The 26,158-nt window shown below is 48.1% G+C and overlaps 1 protein-coding gene across 1 annotated transcript in view; it reads left to right on the top strand.

Annotated features, from left to right (window-relative positions):
• ATP2C2 (ATPase secretory pathway Ca2+ transporting 2) overlaps positions 1 to 26,158 on the top strand; it is a 75,550-nt gene that overhangs the window by 2,157 nt on the left and 47,235 nt on the right. The window contains exons 2-6 of the mRNA XM_070451457.1: positions 17,943 to 18,053; positions 20,180 to 20,296; positions 23,882 to 23,971; positions 25,262 to 25,297; positions 25,415 to 25,476. Of these exons, the coding sequence (XP_070307558.1) occupies positions 17,943 to 18,053; positions 20,180 to 20,296; positions 23,882 to 23,971; positions 25,262 to 25,297; positions 25,415 to 25,476 (416 nt within the window). The remainder of the gene's footprint in view (positions 1 to 17,942; positions 18,054 to 20,179; positions 20,297 to 23,881; positions 23,972 to 25,261; positions 25,298 to 25,414; positions 25,477 to 26,158) is intronic.

Here is a 26,158-nt window from a genome sequence, read left to right as displayed (position 1 = left end):
ATCATTTCCGCAATAGTGCTAACTCTCCTTCATGAGCACTTGTTGTAGGTGGTGTCCTGGGCAGGCTCTGAACCTCCCCTCCACTTTGCCGAGTCACCCCAGTTATAATACTAATTATTATTGAGACCTTGTTGTGTCTCTTCACCTCTGAGTTGTGTTAATTGCATGCACGTGATAGATGAGGCTTTGGAGGCTCTCAGATTGGCCAGGTGGTAAGGATACAGTTGTGTCCAAAACAAAGTTCATGGCGGAGACTGACCGTAGACAGAGAAATCCACCAGTTTCCAGTAGGAAGAAGAATAAAAAAAGTGGAGTGACTAAGCAGGGGACAGGTGGTTGAGACAGGGGTCAAGGGAGGAGGACCCAGAGTCAGGAGCATCCGAGGCTGAGTCAGCACAGTCCTTATGGCTCTGGAGATGGTTTATTCTTACTGCATTTCCAGTGTCAGGAAAAGGAAAGCATTTGGGAGACCTGCTTTCATTACTGGGAAGAAGCTTTCTCTGCCCATCAGAACCTTGGCTAAGGAAAATGTTGGACCAGAAATTCCTGCTTCCTGGATGACTCGGTGCCAACTCAGAAAGTTATCTTTGACCCTCAGGGCTCCCATCTCTCAACTGAGACTGGCATGGCTCCGTCCCGCAGTGCCTTGCTGGTTGGTGAACTGATTCATCTCCCTGGGGCTCTGCAGGGTGAAGACTAGGTCCCAGCCGACCGGTGTCTTGGTCATTCATTCAGCCCAGATTCACCAAGCACCTGCCCTGTGTCAGGCTGGTGCTGCACGCCAGGGATGGAGTGGAGGAAAGGATGCATACACTCCCTGTCCTCGTGGTACCCTGTCCTGAGATGGGTCCCAAACTACAGATCACAGCTGACTGTTTAATGAGAAGGGATGTTTAAGAGATTCATTGGCACAGCAAAGACCAGGAGATGTGGGAAGGGCAGAGTTGATGGAGAGTTCTAGGCAGAAGGGAGTGAGGTGCAAGGCTTAGTGGGAGAGGATGAGGCTGCAGAAGTGGACCCAGAGGCTCTGGGCCTTATGAAGAATTTGGGCTTCCTCCATAGAGCGACAGGGAATCATGGAAAGGTTTTGCGCTGGGGCAGGACAGTCATTCATTTATTCGCAGATGTGCCAAACATGAGGCATGCAGTGAACAGAACAGACACAGTCACATTTGAGTTTTTAAGAGATCACACTTGGTTTGCAGGAAGAGGAGTTCTGAGGCTTACACACACACACGCGTTCACAGAGGCACCCACAGAGCTCTTTGGTGTTTCTCAAAATTTAGCAATATATGTCATCTTAAAGAAACGTATTGGAAGCACCCAGGGTTGTCTTTTAAGTATTTATTATTTATCTGGCTGGTCTCGCTTATGGCATATGGGATCTTTAGTTGTGGCATGTGGAATCTAGTCCCCTGACCAGGGATCGAACCCAGGCCCCTTGCTTGGGGAGCATGGAGTCTTAGCCACTGGACCACCAGGGAAGCTCCCCCCAGCGTTGTCTTACGTTAGTCATGCCCAACTATTTGCAGCCCCCATGGACTGTAGCCCACCAGGCTGCTCTGTCCATCAGATTTCCCAGGCAAGAATACTAGAGTGGGTTGCCATTTTCCTCCTCCGGGGGATCTTACCAACCCAGAGATTGAACCCATGTCTCCTGCACTAGCAGGCAGATTCTTCACTTCTGAGTCCTGGGAAGCCCTTCATACCAAAATGTGACTTAAATAAGTATAAAACTAAAATTGGCAATAAACATAGTCACATGCTTATTATGAAAACTACATTTATAATAAGATTATGAAGTACGCATGTAGCAACTGTGTTTTGACATGACTGGTGACGTTGTATCAAAAGTCAACCAGTGATGTAGAGTGGTTGTATTCATTGTTGTCGATTGCTGCATAACAGGTTACTCCCAAATGTGGCAGCTGAAAATGACTTTCTCTCCCAGTTTCTTTGAGTCACAGGTCTAGGGGTGGTTTTCCTGGGTTCTTTCGGCTCCAGGTCTCTCGTGAGGTTGCTGTCCATCTCTCCCCAGGGCTGTGGTCTCGTCTGAAGGCTCTCAGGGAAGAAGGGGGAGGGATCCCGCCTGAGGCTGCTGGTGGGCCTCTGGCCCTGATTACTCAGGCGTCTCCTTACTTCTGGCATGTTCTGTTGACTGGAAGGAGTCTAGGTTGAGCTGGTTCTCAAAAGGGAGGGGATGACACCAGGGTGTGAATAAAGGGAGACTGGGTGATGGAGGTACCTAGAGGCTGCCTGCCACACTGGTAGAAAGAAATCGTCCCTTAAATGAGATCACTTGCTAAACAGAACCACGCCTGGTACGAAGTCTGCTCCACAGCTGTCTGTTTTTGTTAGTGTTTTTATTAGTCTTGAGTCCGGTCTTTTTTTTTTTTCTGGCTGTGTTTGGTCTTGGTTGCTCCATACAGGCTTTTCTCTAGTTGCGGCAAGCGGGGGCTCCTCTCTAGTTGCGGCGTGCAGGCTTCCTGTCGCGGGGCTCCTCCCGTCATGGAGCACAGGCTCTAGGCGCGTGGACCCGGAAGCTGTAGCACACGTGCTTGGTTGTCCACGGCATGTGGGATCTCCTGGACCGGGATCAAAGCGGTGTCCCCGGAGCTGCACGGTGGATTCTTAACCCAGGGAAGGCCTTGAGGTCCAATCCTCAGACTCTTTTGAATTTTGATTTTGATAAAGCTTATGCTGGAAATGTTTAATTACCCATATGTGTATAAGATGGCATTTACGCAGACCGAGACTGTGTCTGCTAGATCAGGACAACCTGCCCGTCACGTAATCATCGTAGAACTGGCCGGGTCACTTGAAGATAAGATGAGTGCCAGGCCTTATGGAAGTGGTGTTTCTTCACCGTGTGTTGACGAGCATGCTCACTGCTCATCACCCGTGGCAGGTAGCCCCGGGCAGAGACTGGGCTTGCAGACGGCCTCCCTGGCGGCCTGGTTACCCCCTTTGCAGGTCAGACTTCCTGAAGTTGATACGCCAACGTCACCGCATGCCATGCAATGGCTCTGCGCTCCCGCCAAGTTCTCTCTGGGCTTCCGAGAAGCCTGCATCCCTTCAGCATGCCGTGTGATTATTGTCCTGGATGCGGGTGTGACACCAGGGTCATATGACAGCTCTTTGTTATAAACCAGCCACTATCATATTAGGCTAGTTATTAAAACATATTCAGAGTCTGTAAGATCTTCGAAAACTTGCAGGCTTTTGAGAACATGTCTGAAGATGCTGTTGGAAACCCTGCCCCAGACCTAGTGTCATGGGCCTTATTGTTAAGGGTAAAGGACCCTGGATTCCTCGAGCTCCTAAGGATGGGGTGGCTAGCAGGCTTGCAGCCGGCCATCTTCCACCATGTCCTCACATGGTCGTCCCTCCGTGTCCTAATCTTTACTTCCTACAAGGACACCAGTCGTGTTGGATTCAGACCCATTCTAATAGCCTCATTTTAACTTAATCACCTCTTGGAAAGCCCTGTCTCCAAACAGTCACAGCCTGAGGTGCTGGGGTTAGGACATCAGCATGTGGGTTTGGGGGGAAGACAATTCTGCCTGTAATATGAGTTCCTTGTAGAAAATATCTGGGAGGGTATTTGTTGTGGGGGCGGGGTGGGCTTCTGTGGGCCACGAGGAGGGGTGGATAGGTAACCTTTGTGGAGGTCTCAATCACTCTTTTTTTTTTTAATTAAGCTTTTTATTTTGTATTGGGGCATAGCCGGTTAACAGTGTTGTGATGTTACAGGTGGACAGCAAAGGAACTCAGCCATACATACACATGTATCCATTCTCCCCCCAACTCCCCTCTCTCCCAGGCTGCCACTCAGCATTGAGCAGAGTCCCGTGTGCTGTACGGTAGGTCCTTGGTTACCCATTTTGAATATAGCAGTGTGTACATGTCCATCCCAAACTCCCTCACTGTCCCTCCCCCCATACATCTCCCCTGGCAACCATAAGTTCACCCTCAAAGTACGGACCCTCTTAAAGCCGTGTTTGTCAGCCCTACCTGTGTGCCCCAAACCCCTGGAGAGGACCTGTGGCCTTCTGGCTGAGCCGTCTTCCCTGTGACCTTCTCGTGGGTGGGGAGTGGAGCCCAGCAGAGCATGTGTCTGATGCAACTTGAAACTCCAGTACTTACCAAGGAAGATGTGCTCCAAATTCATGATTCTGGAGTCCCCAGGGTGAAAGCAACTTGAAACCTCTAGAATAAAGTCAGGCCCTACCCATAATTATGCTTTATAATTCAAACCACTGAACCCAGACTACTGTGCTAACTGGGTCCGGTAGGTTTACAGATAACACCCAGGATCACCCCAGGTACATCTCGGAATCCTTCTGTCTGTGCCTCTCCAGTGAGACTGAGTCTGGTGGAACTTGTGGGTCGGGGGAAAGAGTATTGGCCTGAAAGACCGCACCTAACCAGGAGATCTTGGTTTAGGAAGGGATTGGGGCCAGGAGCCCAGGGCTGGAACCCACCCTGGGTTCCATCGCCCTGGCTGTGTGAGTCTGGGCAACTTCTCTGTCTCTGCACATCCGAATGTCTGTCTCTGAAAGCGGATATGTGCCCTTAGGGGTTTGGAGGTTCCCCATGTAGGTGCTGATGCAAGTGTGCTTTCCTTGGGTGAACACAGTCGTAAGACAAGAATAAACGAGGGCATGTAAGGAAGACTCGGCACAGTGCCTAGCTCAAACAGCGGCAACGGTTTGTTTTAGGAATCATCCCTGTCCCGTTGCTCTCTGAGCTTGGGTGGAGTGTACAGCGAGATGCTCAGGAGCCAGACTGGCTACATAAATTGCAACATGAAAATGTGGGGCCCCTTCTTGAAAAACAGTTTAAGACTTTCAGGTCAGTGCCAGCAGGACATTGCAGGCAGCACGGCCAGCCTGCTGGGGCATCCTTGTGTGAGGTCCGTAGTCGGAGATGCCAGACGTTCTTGCCGTTAGTTTTTCTCCTTTTCAGGCTCCGCACAGCCTTCTTCTGCCCTTCACATACTTCTGTGGCTGCTTTAGAATAGCTCTTCCCCAAATGCGGTCTGGGGCCCAGGAATCTGAGGTCTGAGTCGCAACCAGTTCTCTGGTGGTTCTGATGTTCCCTGAGTGTGAGAACCACTCTTTCTCCATCCCTGTGACATCCGTCCTCCTGAGGCCAGATCCTTTAGTGAGTTAAACACTTGTCCTACCCAGGGGAGCTTATAGTCTGGTGGGTAAGACAGAAATTATACTAGTGAGTATATAATTACAAGCTGAGATAAGCCCCATGAAGGAAAGCAGCATGTGTAAGAATGGAGTTAGACACAGCCTGTGTGTGCCTGTAGGCTGTGGGGATGCTGCTGCCGCCACTGCCATCAGGGTGCAATCTGGGGAGACTTCCTGGAGGAGGTGGCAGGGACTTGGAGAACTGAGATTTGAAGGCAAGCTACCCATTCTCATTTTAATTTTTTACATAGGCCACATTTCACGCACGCCCTGGAGGATGGCCTCCCTCCTCTGACCTGGGGGATTCTGTAGGTTGCTAGTCTCATTCAGAGGCACTGCATCTCCAGTGTCAGAAATCCCCCCACTGGGCTGCCCATTCCTCCCTTCCCCAAGTGCCAGCATATTGAAATTTGAGTGAGTTTTGCCTTCACTGACCATTGAATTAGGCTAATGTTAGTGTTCTACTGTCTTTTATGAACCAAGAACACTACATTATTTTTTCTTTATCTTCCCCCCACCCCACTTCTTTGTCCTTTTCCCTTTTCCCTTTCGAAACTTGTCTTAGTTTTATGGTTTGGTTTTTTTTATTTTCCTCATAAACCAGAATAAGTTTGCAGAGTCTGAAATTCCTCCTTCACTCCCTCATTTCTTTTCTTTGCTCCTTGATGGGGAGGTGGAGGGATTAGTTGCCCTTTGCAACTAATCAGTTTGCAGTAATCAGATCGCCGTTGATTTGGGCGGTCCCGGCCTCCTTTCTTTGCAGTTCTAGAGAGGCTGTGATTAGGAACACTGGTGTCCACAGCACCAGCCACCTGGAGGCAAAGTCCAGTTTTGCCACCTGCCAGCGGAAGACTCTAAGCCAATTTCTTAATTCTCCGTCGCCTCTGAGTTTTCTTCCGTCCAGCGGGGTCAAGTGTACCTGCCTCAGAGCTCTGTTGTGGAGTGGAATGATTCACTGTGTGTGAAGTATCAAGGCAGCTTCTGATCATGCAGTAATTACTATTTATATACAACATAAGTGTCTTTTTATTTATTTTTTGGTACATACATAGGGTCCTACTGCACACACAATGGGAAACTCCGCTGCCCTTCACACTTCCCCACAGTGCATCCTGATCAAACATGTTCTTTTCTTATTTCTTTTTTTTTTTTTAATTTTTGACTGCACTGCATCTTCGTTGGTGCACACAGGCTTTCTCTGGTTGTGGCAAGTGGGGGCTACTCTTCATTGCGGTGCACAGACTTCTCATTGCGGTGTCTTCTCTTGTTGCAGAGCACAGGCTCTAAAGCACATGGGCTCAGTAGTTGCAGCTCATGGGCTTAATTGTTCCATGGTATGTGGAATCTTCCTGGACCAGGGATCGAACCTGTGTCCCCTACATTAACAGGCAGATTCTCAGCCACTGAACCAGCAGGGAAGTCCTCTTTTCTTGTATCTTAAATTGTATTGAAGTGCAGTTGATTTACAGTGTTGTGTGAATTTCTTCTGTACAAAGAACAGTTGCAAAGCAACTCAGTTATACATATATATATATATTCTTTGTCATTCCAGTATGGTTTATTACAGAATATTGAATATAGTTCCCTGTGCTCTGCAGTAGGACCTTGTTCCTAATCCATTTTATATGTCAGTATAATAGATTGCCTCTGCTAGTCCCAAACTCCCAGTCCATCCCTCCCCCAGCCTCTTCCCCTTGGCAACCATAAGCCTGCTGTCTATGTCTATGAGTCTATTTCTATTTTGTCGATAAGTTCGTTTGTGCCATATTTTAGTTTCCACATGTAAGTGATATCATATGGTGTTGGTCTTTCTCTAACTTACTTCACTTAGTATGATAATCTCTAGGCTCATCCATGTTGCTGCAAATGGCATTTCTTCTTTTTTACGGCTGAGTAGTATTCCAGTGTGTTTATATGCACCACATCCTCTTTATCCATTGCTCTGCTGATGGACATCTAGGTCGTCTCCTCGTCTTGGCTCTTGTAAACAGAAGCACGTTCTTTCCTCACGGCTGTGGAGGCCTTTTTATTTAACCCACATCCCCAACTGATGGGCTCTTAGGTAGCTTCCCTCCTTTCATTTTCAGAACAATGTTCTGCTGAATGCCTATAGATGCAGCATGTTATTTTGAATCCTTACAGAAATCCCTGTAGGAATCTGAGCCTTGGAAAGTGAAGTAACTTGCCCAGGCCCACACAACTCCCCAAAGAGTTTGGACCCAGGTCAGCCTAAATTCTGTGCATGAATTCTCCACTCCCACTGGCCAGGTTTCTCTTCTGTGAAGTTACTGTTTTCCCTGTTGTAATCAATTGGGGCTGGACAAACGGTGCCTTTGGATTTTTCAGGAAGAGCATCTGGAAAACCCAAATGAACTTTTGGCCAACCCAGTATTTTATGATAAGTTGTGTTGAGGCTATGTCAATAGCCTGTTTCTCATTTTTGGCATCTGTTGGTGATTCTTGCCTGAGCCTGTTACTTTTTAAAAAATACTTATTTTTAATTGAGGGATAATTGCTTTACACTATTATGTTGGTTTCTGCCATACATCAGCATGAATCAGCCATAGGGATGCATATGTCCCCTGCCTCTTGAACCTGCCTCCCACCTCCCACTCCATCCCACCCCTCTAGATTGTCATAGAGCCCCAGATTGAGTTCCCTAAGTGATACAGCAAATTCCCACTGGCTGTTTTACATATGGTAGTTGTATGTTTCCATGCTACTCTCTGCATCTCCATTTGTTCCACCCACTCCTCCCCCTCCCATCACATCTCCACTGCCATCCTGCAAATAGGTTCATCAGTGCCATCTTTCTAGATTCCATGTATATGTGTTAATATACGATATTTATTTTTCTGACTTACTTCACTCTAAATAATAGGCTCTAGGTTCATCCACCTCATCAGAAATGACTTAAAATGCATTCCTTTTTATGACTGAGTAATATTCCATTGTATATATGTACCACAGCTTCTTCATCCATTCATCTTTTTGATGGACATCTAAGTTACTTCCGTGTCCTAGCTATTGCAAATAGTGCTGCAATGAACATAGAGGTACATGTGTCTTTTTCAATTTTGGTTTCCTCAGGGTATATGCCTAGTAGTGGGATTGCTGGGTTATATGGTATTTTTATTCCCAGGTTTTTAAGAAATCTCCATACTGTCTTCCATAGTGGCTATATCAATTTACATTCCCACCAACAGTGCAAGAGTGTTCCCTTTTCTCTACACCATCTCCAGAATTTATTGTTCATAGATTTTTGATGATGGCCATTCTGACCAGTGTGAAGTGATGTGAAGTTTTGATTTGCATTTCTCTAGTAATGAGTGACGTTGAGCATCTTTTCATGTGTTTATTAGCCATCTGTGTGTCTTCTTTGGAGAAATGTCTGTTTAGGTCTTCTGCCCATTTTTTGATTGGTGAACCCATTACTTTTAGAATGTTTGCTGAACAGCAGTTTTCCAATTTTATCATTCCTGCCTCATTTATTACCTGGTGCTTGGTATCAGAAAGAGCTGCCCTACCTCACAGACCTAGGGAACAAACCTATGGTTACTGGGGCACAAGGACAGGGGAAAGGGATAGTTATGGAATTTGGGATGGATGTGTACACACTGCTATATTTAAAATGGATAGGGACTTCCCTGGTGGTCCAGTGGCCAAGACTCCATGCTCCTAATGCAGGAGGCCCATGTTCCATCCCTGGTCTGGGAACTCGCTCCCACATGCCACAACTAAGACCCAATGCAGCCAAATAAATAAATGTTTTTTTTTTTTTTAATGGATAACTAACAAGGACCTGCTGAATAGCACATGGAACTCTGCTCAGCATTATGTGGCAGCCTGGATGGGAGGGGAATTTGTGGGGAGAATGGATACATGTGTATGGATGGCTGAGTCCCTCCGCTCTTCACCTGAAACTACCACAACATTGTTTGTTAATCAGCTATACCCCAATACAGAAATAAAAGTTTAAAAGGAAAAAAGAGCTGCCCCTTTCTCCTCTTTATCTAGTTGTTTGTGTATTCATTCACACATCATTCATACATTCATTCATGCAATCACAAATTCCTGTTCTGTTAGGTGGGTTAAAATTTGTTACCCTCTTTTTTTTTTTTTTATCCTTATGCCCAGATTTGGCCATTAGAAGCCTTTTCTCATGGCGACTTTTCTGTCCTCTGGACATCTTTCCGTCATTCTCTGAGCATGTGCTTACTCTCTGGCATAACAAGAAATTCCAAGCTCATTGTGTACCTTCCCTGATCCAGCCCTAGAGCCAGCCATTTCTTCTAGGAGTCTTGGCTCTTTTCGCTGGAAGGATATGTATTTATTTTTTAACATTTCTTTTGCTGCACCAGGTCTTGGTTGTGGCACATGGGCTCTTTAGCTGTGGCATGCAAACTCTTAGTTGTGGCATGTGGGATCTAGTTCCCTGACTAGGGATCAAACACGGGCACCCTGCATTGGGAGTGATGAGTGTTAGCCCCAGGACCACCAGGGAAGTCCCAGAAGAAGGGTATTTAGAAATCAAGATCCGATGTGCTGTGTGACCATGCTCCTGGGGTGTTATGGCCTCTGGGCCCTCAGGGCAGGTGTGTGTACGTGTACACTGTTAGAGCCATATTCAATTTTATACTTGTGTGTGTGTGTGTATACATGTATGTTTTATATATTTGATCATAGCTTTCAATCCAGGGCTGGTGTCAGTTCTGTGTATATTTGTAACTCCCTTCCTCAACAGCAAGAGTGCCAGCTCACATTATGTTTGGTGTGTGTTTGCTTATTATCTAACCTCCCTGTGCATAACCAGGCTCCTCACCTTACCACCCACCTGTTGGCCCCCAGTCGCAGCGGCCTGCTCCTAACCCAGCCGTCCTCTCTCGTGCTGACCGCGCTGCACCACCTGCTTCCCCCAGAAGACCCTTACTCTGAGCACCTCACATCGTGTTGGCAGTTCTTTGCTGTCTGGGTTCACACCACCATCATTCACACATGCAGAGCACACCAACACTAACTAGCTGTGATTCCAGGAGCTGGAAAACACCTCTCTGAAACCCATCTTGACCTGAGGCTGGACCTTGAGAACCTCTGCCTCAGCAGTGCTCCATGTGTGGTATCGTTATTCCCATTTTCAAAAGAGAACGCGGAGGCTCAGAGAAGTCAAAGGGCTTGTTGAGGGTTGCTCGGCTGGTAGCTGGGGAACCTGGACTCAGGGCCCAGATCAGTGAAACCTGGGCCTGGTGATGCTCCCCCCACCCAGTTTAAAAAGCAGTGGACCGGCTCTTTGAGTTCATTCGCATCCCTCTTGCCTCCCATTGCTCTGTGCGCCCAGCCCTGCTGCCCTCCTCGTGGGTCTCTCCCGTCGTAGCCTCTGCCCTCCCTTCCCAAGTTGACATTGGCCCAGTCATTGATCTTGAGCATCCTGGCCTAGGAAGGCCCTCCCCTCCTGCTCCGGCTCTGCCCCAGGCTTAGTCAAGACTGGTTTCTCCTCCTTGGAATCAGCAAATCTTACTCAGGGTTCGGGATCTGACAGGATGCCAAAGGGGGTCCAGTAGAAGTCTCTCACTGCCTGTTTCCCACCACCCAGTTTCAAGCCCCGAAGGCAACCAGTCCCTGGTCTCTGTGCCCTGATTATGCTAGCAAACCCATCCTCTTCTCGGTTATAGCCAGGATAACCTGTTGCTCACAATATGCCTTGCCCTTTTTTTTCCTTCTCAGTCTATTGCTAAAGCTCCCACCACTTGGGTACCACCACTGCGGGGCAGTGTCTATTGCTCAGTCCCTCGGTCGTGTGTGAATTTGTGACCCCATGGACTGTAGCCCACCAGGCTCCTTTGTCCATGGAATTCTCCAGGCAAGAAGACCGGAGTGGGTTGCCGTTATTGCCGTTTGCTACTCGCGGATCCTTCCTGACCGCAGGATTGAACCAGTGTCTCTTGTGTCTCTTGCGTTGCAAGAGCGCCACTAGCACCACCTAGGAAGTGTGCCAAAATCTCTCTTGTATACGTCTTCATCCTCATGCGCGAGGAAGGCACCCCAGTGATAATGCTTTGTAAGAATGCGTATTTTCCCTTCACAGCTTTGTTGGTGACGACTTCGACGTTTGCCCAAAACTCAGCTCACCTCTCTTCCTCAGTCAGGCTTCACGTGCGTTCCATTTTTGCCTTCTCAAGTGCTTCTCTATCGTCACTGTCCCTCTTGTTCCTCTTTAGCACCTGAACTTTCCAAGCCTCCTCTTCCCGCTCCTCATTGTCATCATCAGTATCGAGGGCAGCCAGGGACTCCTCGCTCTCCTCCCCGGCACCATCCTTTATTAGCGGCATGTGGGTTGTTTCCAGTACTTAGCTGTTACAGGCACTGCTGCTGTGGCTGACTTTGAACAGAAACCATTCTGCAGTAAATGAATCTGCAAAAGAAATGACTAGAACAGGTCCATTTTCGGCTTTTAAAAATTATTTATTTATTTTGGGCTGTGGTCGGTCTTTGTTGCTGCGTGGGCGCTTTGCCCGTTGTGACGAATGGGGGCTATTCTCTAGCTGCGACGTGCAGATCTTTCATTGCAGTGGCTTCTCAGGCTGTGGAGCACAGGCTCTGGGGCTTCAGTATTTGCAGCATGTGGGCTCAGAAGCTGCGGCTCCCGGGCTCCAGAGCACAGGCTCTGTAGTCGTTGCACACGGGCTTGGTTGCTCCGCGGCATGTGGGATCTCCCCGGATCAGGTATCGAACCCAGGTCTCCCGCATTGGCAGGTGAGTTCTTTGCCACTGAATCACCAAGGAAGCTGTCTTTATGAAATCATCCAATCTGGACCTTTCCTAAAAACCAAATCAAGTGGTAACGTGGCCTTTTGTGTCTGTCTTCATCTGCACGAGGTTTTCAAGGTCCGTCCGTGTTGGAGAATGTTGTTTCCTAAGGTTAATGAGCAGAGCACCCCAGATTATGATGGCTTCAAACAACAGAAATTTACTCTCCCACAGTTCTGGGGCCAGACGTCAAAGACAGCAGTGTGGGCAGGGCCTGGCTCTAAGGGCCGTAGTGGGGAGCCTGTCCGTGCCTTTCTCTTAGCTTCCGGTGCTGCTGGCCAAGTAGTGTCCAGTGGGATCACTCTGTGCGGACCTGTCCCCGTGTCCAGGTCTCTGCTTACGAGGTCATCAGTCGTATTCAACTGGCTCTCACTCTGATGACCTCATTGTCACTGGGTTACCTCTGTAAAGACCCTGTTTCTAAATTCAGTCACATTTGAGCTTCAGGGGGTTAGGACTTCAAGATAACTTCTTTTTTCTTCCATTTTTATCAAGATATAAATGGATGTACAGCATTGTGTAAGTTTAAGGTGTGCATCATCATGATTTGACTTACATCGTGACATGATTATCACAGTAAGTTCAGCGAACATCCAACATCTCATATTTTTTCCTTGTGATGAGAACTCTTAGGACTCACCCTCTTAACTTTTGTATATGACATACAGCAGGGTTCATTATATTTATCATTTTGTACATCACACACCTGGTACTAATTTATCTTATAACTAGAAATTTCTATCTTTTGACCGCCTTCCTCCAACTCGCCGTTCCCACCTCTGGTAACCATAAATCTGATCTCTTTTTCTATGAGATCAGATTTTGTTTGTTTTTGAAGTTTAATTGACCTACAACAATATGTTAGTTCCTGGTATACATCATTTCAATATGATGATCATGTCAGAATGATCACCAGGATAAGTCTAGTTACCATAGACTTATATCTGTCACCATACAAAGACATCACTTAATTAGTCTATTATATTCCTCACACTGTGTGTTTATACCCGTGACACGTTTCTTTTGCAAATGGAAGTTTGCACGTCTTCATCTTCTTCATCTGTTGCTCTCCTCCCCCACCTGCTCCCCTCTCACAACCCCGTGTTTTTTCTCAGTGTCTGTGACTCTTTCTGTTTTGTTAGGTCTGTTCATCTGTTTTGCTCTTTAGAGCCTGCATATAAGTGACATCATGCAGCGTTTGTCTGTCTGACTTCACTGAGCATAATGCCCTCTATGTCCATCCATGTTGTTGCAAATGGTGAGGTTTCATTCTTTTCTTGTGGTTGAGTAGTAGGAATATTGTGTGTGTGTATGTGTGTGTGTCTGTGTGTGTACATATGTAGACACCACATCTTCCTTACCCATTCATCTATTAATAGGCACTTAGGTTGCTTCCATATCAAGATACCTTTTTTTGAAGACACAATTCCACTTATAGTGTAGCATGCATCAGCATTTCATTCCTTTTTAAAAAGCTGTATTTTTATTTATGTATTTGGCTGTGCCAGGTCTTAGTTGCGACATGTGGGCTCTTTAGTTGCAGCATGTGGGATTTTTAGTTGCTTGTGGCATGTGGGATCTAGTTCCCTGACCAGGGATCGAACCTGGGCGCCTTGCATTGGGAGCGCAGTGTTAGCCACTAGACCATGAGGGAGGTCCCAGCACTTCATTCCTCTTTGAGGCTGAATGATATTCCATTATGTGCAAGAGCACATCTTGTTACTCCATCATCTGCTGGTGCACTCTGAGCTGTTCCGAATAGTGCTGCTATGAACGGCCAAGAGCTTGTACTTACTCGCATCTCTTTTTTTCAGTTCTCTTGTTCACAGACCCAGAAGTGTGTCCGTGGCTTTCAATTAAAGAGCACAGTTGGAGGCCAGACACTTTCCCACTTTCATGGGCTCAGACCCTGTCCCCACAGTCACGGTCACGGTCACGGAACACAGCTGGGGCTTAGGAGTCTCCCGCTGGACCCTCCTCCTCCAGGCTGCATTCCCAGCCCCTCCCCTTGTCCACACAAGCCTGTTTTAGCCATCTGGCTGGCTCCCAGGGACAGAGTTCCCAAGAAAGGGTGGGAATTCTTGCTCATCTTGACCCGCAAAGGCAGAGGGGCTGGATTCCTTTGATCCTGTTTTGTTTTGTTTTTTTCTTGTTCTGAATTTTTTGTGTATGTGGTAAGATGTAGAAAACATTTACCATCTTAACTGTTTTTAAGCACACAGTTCAGTGGCATTGAGTACATTCACGTGGTTGTCCAGTCATCACAACCACCGTCTCCAGAACTTTTTCACCTTCTGCAACTGAGTGTGTCCCTGGTAGCCACTAACTCCTGGGAGTTCCCTGGCGGCCCAGCGGTTAGGACTCAGCTTTCACTGACGTGGCCTGGGTTCAGTCCCTGATTGGGAAACAAAGATCCCGCAAGCCAAGCGGCACAGCAAAAACAAACCAACAATTACCCGGTTTCTGGGAAGCGCCATTCTACTTCCTGTCTCTATGAGTTTGTTTGTTCTAGGTACCGTACATAAGTGGTGTCGTTACAGTATTTGTCCTTTTGTAACTGGTGCATTTCACTGAGCATAAACATCCTCAAGCTTCATTCCTGTTGTGGCAGGTGTCAGAATTCCTCCCTTTTTAAGGTTGAATGATATTCCATTGTTTGGGCTTGATTACATTATGCTTACCCACTGATCTGATTGACTTTAAAAAAAAAAAATTGAAATACATAGAGAAATTATTTAAGCCTAGCACCAAAAGGAAATCAAAGATTTAAAAAAAATAGAATTCACAGGTTTCCTATCTGTACCTTCAGAATCAAAAATATGAATAACTGAAAATTTAAAAGTAAAACCAGAAAAATTCAAGCATTTATGTATCTTCTAGAGCCACTTGTAGAAACCCCATTGAGAATGTCAGAAAACATCTCCCCGGCAAGACAAAGTTAGAGAGAGAGGCTGTGAAGTGTTGGGGTCACCACACCTCCTAAATCCCTCCGGGTCTTTAGGCTACTGATCTTCCATGGAATATTCACCTGCCCCATGCAGAGCACACCTGCAGAGCTGGGTTTTGTTTTTATTTTGCTTTCTGTTTGCTTTGGCTGTGCTGGGTCTTCGTTGTTGCTCTCAGGCTTTCTCTGCTTGTGGCGATGGGGAATCCTCTTCGTGGCGGTGCGCGAGTTTCTCATCACGGTGGCTTCTTTTGGCATGGAGCGCAGGCTCAGTAGTTGGGACACACAGGCTCAGTAGCCCCACAGCACGTGGGGTCTTCCCAGAGTAGAGATCGAACTCCTGTCTGCTGCGTTGGCAAGTGGATGTTTAACCACTGGACCACCAGGGAAGTCCCCAGCGTTGGCTGTTTTTAAATCTTCAAAACAACCTGAGACAGATTATTGTCCCTGGTTAAAGGGCTGGTCAATGACAGAGGAGTATTTGAACCCAGGTCTGTGCAATTCCAAGCTCCATACCCCTTCTGTCGCTCCTAAACGTGGCTAAACAACCCAAGTGACATCACCATCATTGTTATTCCAACCATGTGCCAGAGGCCTGGTCCCTGGGACAGATATGGACCTGCATTTCCTAGGGGTTCATGGGAGGCCTGGACCATGTCACACCCTGTCCAGGCGCACATTTGTTTGATTCCCAAAAAAGGCAGGATGAGGGTAGCTAGCCAGCATCACCCCCATTTTGCAGATGAGGAAATTGTGATCAGTCAGGGAGGTTGTCACTTGCCCAAGGTGACATGCTGGCAAGTGGAGCTGGACCATCTCAGGAGCAGCACTGATGATAAGGGTAAACTGAGGCCTGTGGCTGAGAGCATGTGTCTAGTCATCCATCCTGTGGAGCTAAGTGCTCGTGCACTTGCACTGATGTCCTGGGATCCAGCTGATGAGTGCCCGCGGAGCAGCCCCTGGGTACCAGGTGCGGGCCCCGCCTTCTGGAGGGGCTGCGCTGTGAGCAGAGGGAGGCATTTAAGTAATAGTCACTTGCTGGTCATTACACAAGTGACCGTGGTGTAGGCGCCATCAAGGGGACATCCAGGGTGCTGAGAGGGTAGAGCAGGTGGATGTCTGGTCTGGGAAGATGGCAGGACAAGACAGTCTTTGACCTCTGAAGCGAGACTTCTTGCCCTCAGCAGTATAGACAATTCTGTTCCAGGTCATTCCTTGGAAGGTACTTGACCACATGCCTGGCCTCTACCCACTAGATGTCAGTACCATCCCTGCTTCAGCTATGAGGACTGAACACATCTCCAGGCACTAGCAAAGCCCCCCAGGGGGGAAACTGCCCTTGGCCAAGAACCCCCAATTTTATGTTTGGTTTGGCAGCTGGGAAAATGTGCCAGCTTCGGCAGGGGCACTGGAGCAGCACACTCCTGGGGAATACAGGACTCCTCCAGTGGGTAGGGCATTTTTAGCTAGGTATGCTGCCGCCCCGCCCAGACCAGGAACACAGGGAAGGTGGGTGTGAGGTGGGGTCTGCTGCATTCATTTTGGAGACAGTAGGGTTCTATCCTGAGAGCAACTGGAATCTATCCAAATGTTTCAAACATGGGTGATGTGTGTGTGTTTGTGAGAGAGAGAGACAGACAGACAAACAGAGACAGAGAGGAGAAGATGGAGGAGAGGGCTGGATTTATACATTCAGGGTTGATTGAGCTGCTGCCTAAAAAGTGAATTGGGTGTGGTCGTGGCCAGACAGAAATGGTAAGCTAGGGAACAGCCAGGCAGGAAGATCCTGTAACCCCAGGACTGCCTCCATCTGTGGTGTGAGCAAGAATTAAGCCCTCGATTTGGTACACTTGAACCAGGTCTTGAGAGCAGAAAAAAAAACATCCTGTCTCAGGCTGTGATGTACATTTCTCCAGGAGGTGGATCTCACACAGTGAAGATGGTGGGGTCGACTTAAGGAGAGAGTCGGCAGAGTGATCTGTGTAATAATCCTTCGTTGCTTCCTGGTCGTTGGCATAGTGAGAAGCAACCCCAGGAAGTAGGTGTGGTTAGCAGCCCATTTCTGAGCAAATGGGGCCTTTGGGAGATGAGGGGCAGGGAGGAGTTTGGAATGAAGTAAAAAGGGAACCTGCCGTCTCTATTCCAGCTGAAGGAAGAGGCTGTTAGGCAGAGCCTCTCCCCTTCCTCCTTCCCTGTGCCAACTACCTGGTGGAAAAGGAAAAGATGATTATCTTGTCCTGGGTATCAGAATACTAGGAATAATTTTGTAAAAATACTCACCATTCCCCTATTTCTGAGGTTACCATGTCCTCCCATGCCCTTTAGGTGTTTCATGTGACTTCTTCCCAGACCTGCTAGGCACCCAGACCTCAACTGGCTTTCCCCCTTTCCTTAGGTTATTGTAAATGTCTCCCAAAACAGGCCGTAATACCACCAGTCACCATCAGGAACCACTCTCTGTGGTTTGGTGCATTCTTAACTGAGACTCCCAGAAGTTCAAGGTCCAGGGTTCTAAATCTGTAAATTGTTGCCTGCTCTGTGTTCAGTAAAATAAATTTCTTTGAAAACAGATGCATCGGTAACAGCCAACAGTTGGAAACAATCCATCAGCAGTAAAACAGAAAAATAAATTGTGCTATACTCATTTGGTGGAATACTATGCAGCCATGAAAATTAGCAAACCACCACCACACACACCATCATGCATGAATCTCACTAATAACCTTGAATCAAAGAAACTAAACACAAAATCATATATATATTGCATGTTACCATTTACACAGAGTTCAAACCCAAGCAAAATAAACCTGGGGGCTGTTTATGTTAATATGTATTTCTCGATTTGGAGGCTGGTTATATGGGTCAGTGTGTAAAAATTCGAGCTATACACTTCAGATCTGCACGCTTTCTCCGTGTGTTATACATTAGAAAGACATATCCATATAAGACCAGTGTACCTAAGAGCAATCCTTTTTTTTTTTTTCTCACAGATTGATGGACAAAATGAGTTGAAAGCCATCGAGAAAGAGAAGACGGTGGTGGCTCTGGCACCCAAGGAAGCAAGCAAATGCCACAGAGAGGACCTAGCCAAAGCATTTTACGTAAGAACTGAGTTTGTCTCTGAGGCCTGGGGCGGTGGGGTTTTCAGATTAAGAGGAAAGCAGCTGGAGGTCCTGAAAATGGCTTCACAATCCTGAGCTATGATACACTGTTATCATCACTGTTAGAAAATACTCCTGCTGTTGAACATTCTGAGTCCCCGCCAGGAAGGGCACCCACGTGGACAGCCGTGAGCCCTGGAAGTGCTTCCTGGTGGCCAGGATCCTCCCAGCTTTCTCTGCATGTCTCTCTCTCTCTTTCTTTAGTTTTGGTTAGAAGATAGTTTACAATGCTGTGTCGGTTTCTGCCACACAACACCCTGAATCAGCTATAAGTATAAATATGTCCCCTCCCTCTTTGTGAGAGACAGAGAGTGCCGCAGGGGACCCCCAAGTTTCCGCAGCAGCCCAGTCAGCGTTGAATCTGGGTGTTTCGACATTCAAGCTCAAACTCTTCACCACCCGCCATTCCCACCCTTCGTGTTTTATAATTCATGGTGTTGCCGGTGACCAAAACCAGCTTCTCGCGTTTCTTCTGGTGAATTTGGATTCCTGACCAGGACAAGACAAAAGCCAAACCAAAGACCACTTCCATTCCACGAGGCTCCCCTGTGAAGCTGAAGGAGTTGGCTTGCTTTATAGTTTCAGTTATCTTTACTTAGCCAAGCAAACATGGTATGTGTGTGTGTGTGTGTGTTGACTCATAACCGACCACACTTTGGGAAAGCCAATAAAAATCCACTAATAGAAGGTCACATGCCACAATTTCAAAGAAGTTGGAGGTCAGTGTTTCAGGCCAGCCTTTCCTTGAGAATACTCAAAAGCCCATCTAAATTCAAGTCCCACTTGTTAGCACTTGGAGAGGGGAAGGAAATGTGTTTTCCTTGCCGAGACATTTTCCCCTACCTAGGAAAAAGCATGGTTTTTTTGCTCTATTCAAAAGAATCTAGAAACAAGCCCAGCCTTCCCATCACCTCAACCATCTGGTAGAACTTTTTTGTTTTGCTTTTGCTCTGTTTATTTATTTTTGTCTGCATTGGGTCTTCATTGCAGCACACAGGCTTAGTTGCCCTGAGGCAGGTGGAATCTTAGCTTCCCAACCAAGGATCAAACTAGTGTCCTCCGCATTGGTAGGCAGATTCTTAACCACTGGACCACCAGGGAAGCTCCTGGTAGAGCTTTGTTATCAACTTTTTAAAGACAGTGAAGCTTTGGTTGCCACTAGGACAACAAAGTTTCCTTACATAGTTATTGACTCTTAAATCATCTATATTTAATGTCAGTTTGTATAAACAGCTTGAAATTGTATCTGGCGCAAGGTATGCATGATGGAATCATGTAGCTTTTTTTGTTTCTAAAGGCAGGCCTTTTTTGTTTGTTTGTTTCGAGGCAAAATACACAACCTAAAAATAGCCATCTAACTACTTTTTAAGTGTACAGTTCCAAAGTGTTAAGTACATTCACGTTGTTGTACAACCCATTTCCACAGCTCTTTCCCTCTTGCAAAGCTGAAACTTCCATGTTAATTGTGAATAATATTCCTGTGTGTGTGTTTGTATGTCTGTGTATCTGTGTGTGTGTACCACATTTTGCTTATCCATTCATCCATTGATGGACACTTGGGTCATGTACACCTTTGGCTGTTGTAAATAATGCTGCTACGAACATGGATAGACAGATATCTCACTGAGATTGGTTTCCAATTCTCTTGATACATACACCCAGTAGTGGAATTGCCAGATCATAAGGTGGTTATATTTTTAATTTTTGGAGGTACTTCCACACGGCAGCTGCACCATTTTACCTTCCCAGACTCATCTTCCTAAAGATGAAAATGTAAGTGTTCCTGCATCTCCAGGTGTCCATGCTATAATTGCAGACCCTGAAATGTAGACCCAACGCTGTCTTCTCTGTAGTATCTGTAGGGCAGAAGTGCAGGCTCATTGAAAAAGAATGAGATTGTAGGTCTCCTTCTGTCTCTGCCCATTTGCTCGGAGTCTCTGAGCTGGTCCCCTCTCCTCTGTGGACAGGCCATTTTCCTTGATCATCGTGGAAGCGGCTGGCTTCCAGAGTGGGAATCCTGTGACTTGGGCTCCTTGATCTTTACCTACCTGTCCTTCTCCCTCCAGGTAGATTTACAGAACGGGCTGTCAGAGTTCTCGGTGACGCAGCGCAGGCTGGTCCATGGCTGGAATGAGTTTGTTGCTGATAACACGGAACCTGTGTGGAAGAAATATCTCGATCAGGTGGGACCGTGCATTAGCCAGTGTAGCCCTGGGGGTGAGGAAGGGAGCCGCCGTTCATTTTGTAACTGTGGACTGAGGGTGTCTGTGGACGAATCTCAGCACATGGGACGCTATACTACAAGGTCAAAGGAGGCTTGCCCCTTTCAGGCCGCTCCTAGCTGAGAGCTGGGCTCGCTTACTACCCTGGCGGCCACAGTCACGAATATTAGTCGTTCCATTCATAGAGGTAACCATGTGCCAGGCACCACGCTAAGTAAATAAGTAAACCTCAACTTACTCTTCCTCCAGATCACTACTTTGAGATGTGGTGGTTTAGTCACTAAGGCGTATCCGACTCTTGCAACCCCATGGACTGTAGCCGACCAGGCTCCTCTGTCCATGGGATTCTCCAGGCAAGAATACTGGAAGCAGGCTGCCATTTCCTTCTCCAGGGCATCTTCCCAACCCAGGGACCAAACCCGGGTCTCCTGCATTGCAGGTAGATTCTTTACCAATTGAGGGCAGTGAAATACAGAGAAGCTGAAACATTCCCAGATTGTGTAGGGCTGCCAGATTCAGCCAAGAAATTTACAGATGTCTGTTACATTTGAGATTCAGATAGATAAGCAAAAGACAGTTTTTTTAGTGTATGTTCCAAATGTTGCATGGGACCTGCTTGTACTTAAATTTTAAAAAAACTCCTTGTTCATCTGAAATTCACATTTAACTGAGTTGCCCTGTAGTTTACCTGGCAGCCAGGGTCCAGAGTCCTTCAGTGTTAAGTGTCGCTGCTGGGAAGTGAAGCCAGGCAGCTGGCTCCAGAGCCCCTGGCCCTCTTAGCCTTTACCACTGGTGCTGAATACACGTTGTATCAGTCAAATGCCTGGAAACCACGGGAAAGAAGGGGGAAAAAATAGAAATAGATCCTGCTGCAAGTTCCAGTGTAGAAATCAACATCCTACCTCCCACCCAGGACCAGCTCAGAAAGCTCCAGTTAACAGGCAGAATTTCCCAGATACCTGAAGCCACAGTTGCCTCAGTTTCCCCTCCCTGGCTTTTGCACCCTCTCCCATCCCTGACACCTGCCTCTCAGTCAAGCTCAGGGATACCCCAGGCTTCTGCTGCCTTCCCATGGCTCATGTTTAAGGCTTCCTTGGTTGGTCGGTTCAGGGACCAGTCGCAGCCCTCCTTGTAACACCCTCACTCTCCTGTCTCCTCCGGTCCCCACCCTGCTCATTGGTTAGTTCTCAGAGCCCTACGGATGTCATTCATTGACGCATTTTGGCACCAGAAGAGGCTTCTAGGTATGCAGGTGACTCTGGCCAACCCAGAAATTTCCTGGAATGCCAGTGTTGGGAAGAGGCAGCAGAGGCTCCTGGAAGTTGAAGTTCAGGGAAGGAGGCTGACACGTGGGCTGTGGGGGACCTTCTCCCTTCTGGAGTAGGGCCTTGCTCACTTCTGCCCTGGCTGCCTCTTCCACTAGGCCCTGCTCACCTGGCCTCTGCCCTGCCAAGACCTCACACCCAGGGCTGTCAGCCAGACTCCAGCCAGGACCTTTCCACGAATGAAATCTCTTCAGTTTCTAGGAGCAGGAAACGTGCTTATTCATCCTAACCTCATCGGTTCAAGGATCCATCTCAGGGTATCCCTGTGGGATTGGAAGGCAGCTCCCAATGGCTGTGTTTCCTCACCCTCAACGAACACAGGAAGTCCATGTGCCCTCACTTATTAATTCTTTGTGTTCATTGAGCACTTGCTCCATGCCGGATGCTGTGGTTCTCCTGTCTGTCTCTTCAAGTGACAGGGAGCTCACCACTTCACAAGGCGATCCTGCTTCTCCATCTCAGAAGACTCACCACTAGGAATTCTACCTTAGCGTGGCCCCAAATCCCTGCCCCAGAGTCACGAAGCAGAGGTAGATTAGAGTCAGGCTGCCGGGTTTGATCCTACTTTCCAGCCTTGTGATTTTGAGTCTGCAACTGATCTGCCTTGAGCCTCAGTTGTCCCCATTTAGGAAATGGGGCTAGTAAGTCCCTCCTGTTCTGAATTTTACATAAGAGGAAGCCGAACCTGTATTACATGCTTAATAAAGGTTGCCTCCAGCCCCAGTGTCTGCCAGCTAGCCTTGGTTCGAGCGTAACTGTTAAGAGCACAGGTTTTGGAGTTGCCTGATCTAAATGAATCCACGGCAATTCAGTTTCTTTTAGAAACTTGGGTTGGTCATTTACCATCAAGCAGGACTACTTAACAGTTCCAGTGTCATGGGGTTGTGAAAGTCACTCAGTCGGTTCCGACTCTTTGTGACCCCATGGTCTATGCAGTCTGTGGAATTCTCCAGGCCAGAATACCGGAGTGGGTAGCCTTTCCCTTCTCCAGAGGATCTTCCCAACCCAGGGATCGAACCCAGGCTTCCCGCATTGCAGGCAGATTCTTTACCAGCTGAGCCACAAGTGTCATGGGGTTGGAAGGAGCCTATAAAATGATGCAGTAAAGTGCTGAGCACAGGGCGTGGCTTGGAAGAGAAGCTCGGGAAATGCTGGTTATTTGGGCTCTTACTGTTTATTGTAATAAATCTCTGGTGACCATCCCTTCCGCACATAGTAAGGTTTCAGCAGACTGCTTTCTGCCTGTCCCCCTTTACATGTGGGCTTAAAAGGGGCCCCATCAGAGCCAGAAGTGTCTCATTATTTATAGCCAGGGCGGCACTATTGGCCCATGGTGGGGTCTCCGCATTGGGCCTGACACCTGTGAGCCATGTCTCATGGTGACTCACCTGTGTCAGATGGAGCAAGGCGGGTGTTTGGCATGGTCTCCAGGAGGGGCAGAGGGAGTCTGGTGGTGTCCCTGCTGGTCTGGAGGGCTGCTCCGGTCCAGCCCCAGGCGAGATTCTGGGCTTGGGATTAGAGTTCAAGATGAGGCCAGTGCCTGGTCCCAGCTGTTCAGAGTGGCCCCAGCCAGGACTGAGGACCTTGGAGCTAACCCTGAGCCCGTGGCTGGAGGGGTCCCTTGTGCAGACACCGGCCTGCTACTCTTGGGGAAGTTTCCCATCAATCTTTGCCAGGGCTGGGCTGGGACACGGGGGTCATCACACTTTCAGAAAGCTGGCTTGCCTGGAGGCCCCGGCACTCCAGTCTGAGACACTTTAGTGGGAGTCAACCCCCAGAGACCTACTGGAGAGCTTCCCACAAAATCCTGAAAGCTGCATCAAAGTTTCTGAGATGGGCCTGTTGTGAATGGAGCACACAGGATGCTGGCCCAGGGCCAGCGTCCCACCAGAGGGGCAGGTTCTGACCTGGAGCAGCAAGGAGACATGGCAAGACAAGACCAAGAACGGAAGGCAGGGCCAGGGCTGGTGTCTTGGTGACAGGGACACTGTCGAGATGACTCCAGGAAGCTGATGTCGGGTGGACCGCACTGGTGGGTCTTCAGGCGGAGGAGAACCATTGGGTGGTGACAGTCCTCCCCTCCTGGCCCTCAGATCACTGTAGGGCCAGCCTGGTAGCCAGGCTCTGGGTGCAGAGCTGACACCGCTCCACTAGAGCAGGCCTGGTCTCTGATGTCCATGAACCTAGACAAGATCCCACCACCCTGCTTTTCATTTTTCAGTTCAAGAACCCCCTGATCCTGCTGCTCCTGGCCTCTGCCTTGGTGAGCATCCTCACAAAGAAGTACGAGGATGCCATCAGCATCGCCGTGGTGAGTGCACCCCATGGGAGTCACGGGAGTTGGGGGACAGTGCCCCCTTCCCATCCCAGACCTGGCTGCCGAGGTCCTGTTGAGTCTCTGCTTGTTTTTGTTATGCAAGGAGAAAAAACTAGGCTGTAAAAAGAAGAAACAAAGTAGAAAACACAGCATAAAGAAAGGACAAGAAGTGTCCATGCTCCCCTACCTCACGAAGAGCTGACTCATTGGAAAAGACCCTGATTCTGGGAAAGACTGAGGGCAGAAGGAGAAGGGGCAGCTGCTAGCCTGTGAGGCTGTTTGAGTTCAAGTTAAATAAAGTGAAGGATTCGATTTCTCGGGTGAAGTCAGCACCACAATTGAAAGCATCAATTTGTCAGCGCTCAGCCTTCTTTATGCTCCCCAACTCTCACATCTGTACATGACTACTGGAAACACCGTAGCTGCATCTGGTTCCAAAATGTTTTCGTTGCCCTGAAAGGAACCCCCGTACTCATTAAATAGTCATTCCCCTCCCCTGCCACCAGCCCCTGGAAACCACCATCTGCTTTCTGTATGTTCGGATTTACCTATCCTGGGCAATTCTTATGAACAGAATCCTGTGCCATGTGACCTTTTCTACGTGGCTCTTATATGTGACCTTTTGTTTAATGACTTTCATTCCTGCTTCCTTCTATCTGTCAAATGCTGTCTTTTGAAATACAAAAACAGATTCCTTCCATGCAGTGGAATTCAGCGCTTCTGTTCGAAAGCCTGAGGCTAGATCCACATCTTCTGATGTGAAATCATGTTTATTAGAAGCTTTGTATTTGTTTGTTCAGTCACTAATTTGTGTCTGACTCTTTGTGATCTGTGAATGGCAGCATGCCAGGCTCCTCTGTCCTTCACTGTCTCCTGGAATTTGCTCAAATACGTGCCCATTGAGTCAGGCCATCTCATCCCCTGTCAGCCCCTTCTCCTGCCCTCAGTCTTTCCCAGCATCAGGGTCTTTTCCAGTGAGTCGGCTCTTCGCATCAGGTGGCCAGTTATTAAATGCTGGTGAGATACAAATGATCGTATCTATACTGTATCATCCTGTGTTACCATATCTATGCCAAAAAATCTAGAAAGATAACTCCCAAATGCAAACCTCTGGAGGCAGAATTGGGGGTGCTTTTTTGGCTCCTCTGTTTTCTAAATCTCTGCACACAGTGCTCTATTTTGCAAGGAAAAAGGAAATACATTTTGGAAGACAGTGTCCTCCCCTGGATCACTTACCTGTTCATTGGCAATGGGTGTTAACATGTCCTCCCGTTTGCCCCCTAGGCTGTGCTGATCGTGGTCACCGTCGCCTTCATCCAGGTGTGTATATGTGCCCTGAGTTCCCAGGCGGGGTCACCTGGGCTGATGGGAGCTTTGTGGGGGCCCCCCCAACCCCTGACCCCGCTTAAACACAGTGTTTCGTGTGCTTCCGGCCAGGAGTACAGGTCAGAGAAATCTCTGGAAGAGCTGACAAAGCTGGTTCCTCCCGAATGCAACTGGTAAGTCGGAGACCTCCAGCCCACCCCGGGACTTTGTGGTTCATCAGAGGAGTCAGTGGGCTGGCGAGTTTGGCTAAACGTTGGCCACCTTTATATCCTCTGCCGTGTGATATGGGAGAACCATGTCTTACTGCTGCTGCTGCTGCTAAGTCGCTCCAGCTGTGTCCGACTCTGTACAACCCCATAGACGGCAGCCCACCAGGCCTGTCTTACTAGGGGTTAGCAAACCTGATCGCTGCCCCGACAGCAGATTGCTGTGTGTCCTTGGGTGTGTCATTCAGCCTCTCTGGGCCTCCACACTGTCACTGGTGTCTAATCAGGGTGCCCAGCCTGGGGGCCATGGATGGCAGGGCTTTGGGAAGAGGGTGGCCCGCGAAACCTGTGATGAAGTGTGCAGAGTTGTGTGCATTTTTCCTAGAAGGCATTTGACATGTTTCCTGAGGCTCAGAAGAAGCTGAGGGGCAGGGCTTTAATAATAAGCTGAGCCTCAGAACTCTGACTGAAGCGGGTGGACAGGTCGGTGATGAACCCTGGCCATTTGCTCAGCTGCCCGCCAGCCTCTTTCCCACCCGAACATTCCTGCTTTGCCTTTTGTTATCACATCACCCTCCCAAAGACATTTAAAAGGGAAAGACAAGAATGTCTCCCCTTACCTCCTGGGCCTGTCTGCTTAGCTCAGTGC

The sequence above is a fragment of the Odocoileus virginianus genome, chromosome 20 (genome assembly GCF_023699985.2).
Source record: "Odocoileus virginianus isolate 20LAN1187 ecotype Illinois chromosome 20, Ovbor_1.2, whole genome shotgun sequence".
Taxonomy (NCBI): domain Eukaryota; kingdom Metazoa; phylum Chordata; class Mammalia; order Artiodactyla; family Cervidae; genus Odocoileus; species Odocoileus virginianus.
The sequence above is the reverse complement of the archived record's forward strand: the minus strand, read 5'-3'. Positions and strand labels throughout refer to the sequence as shown.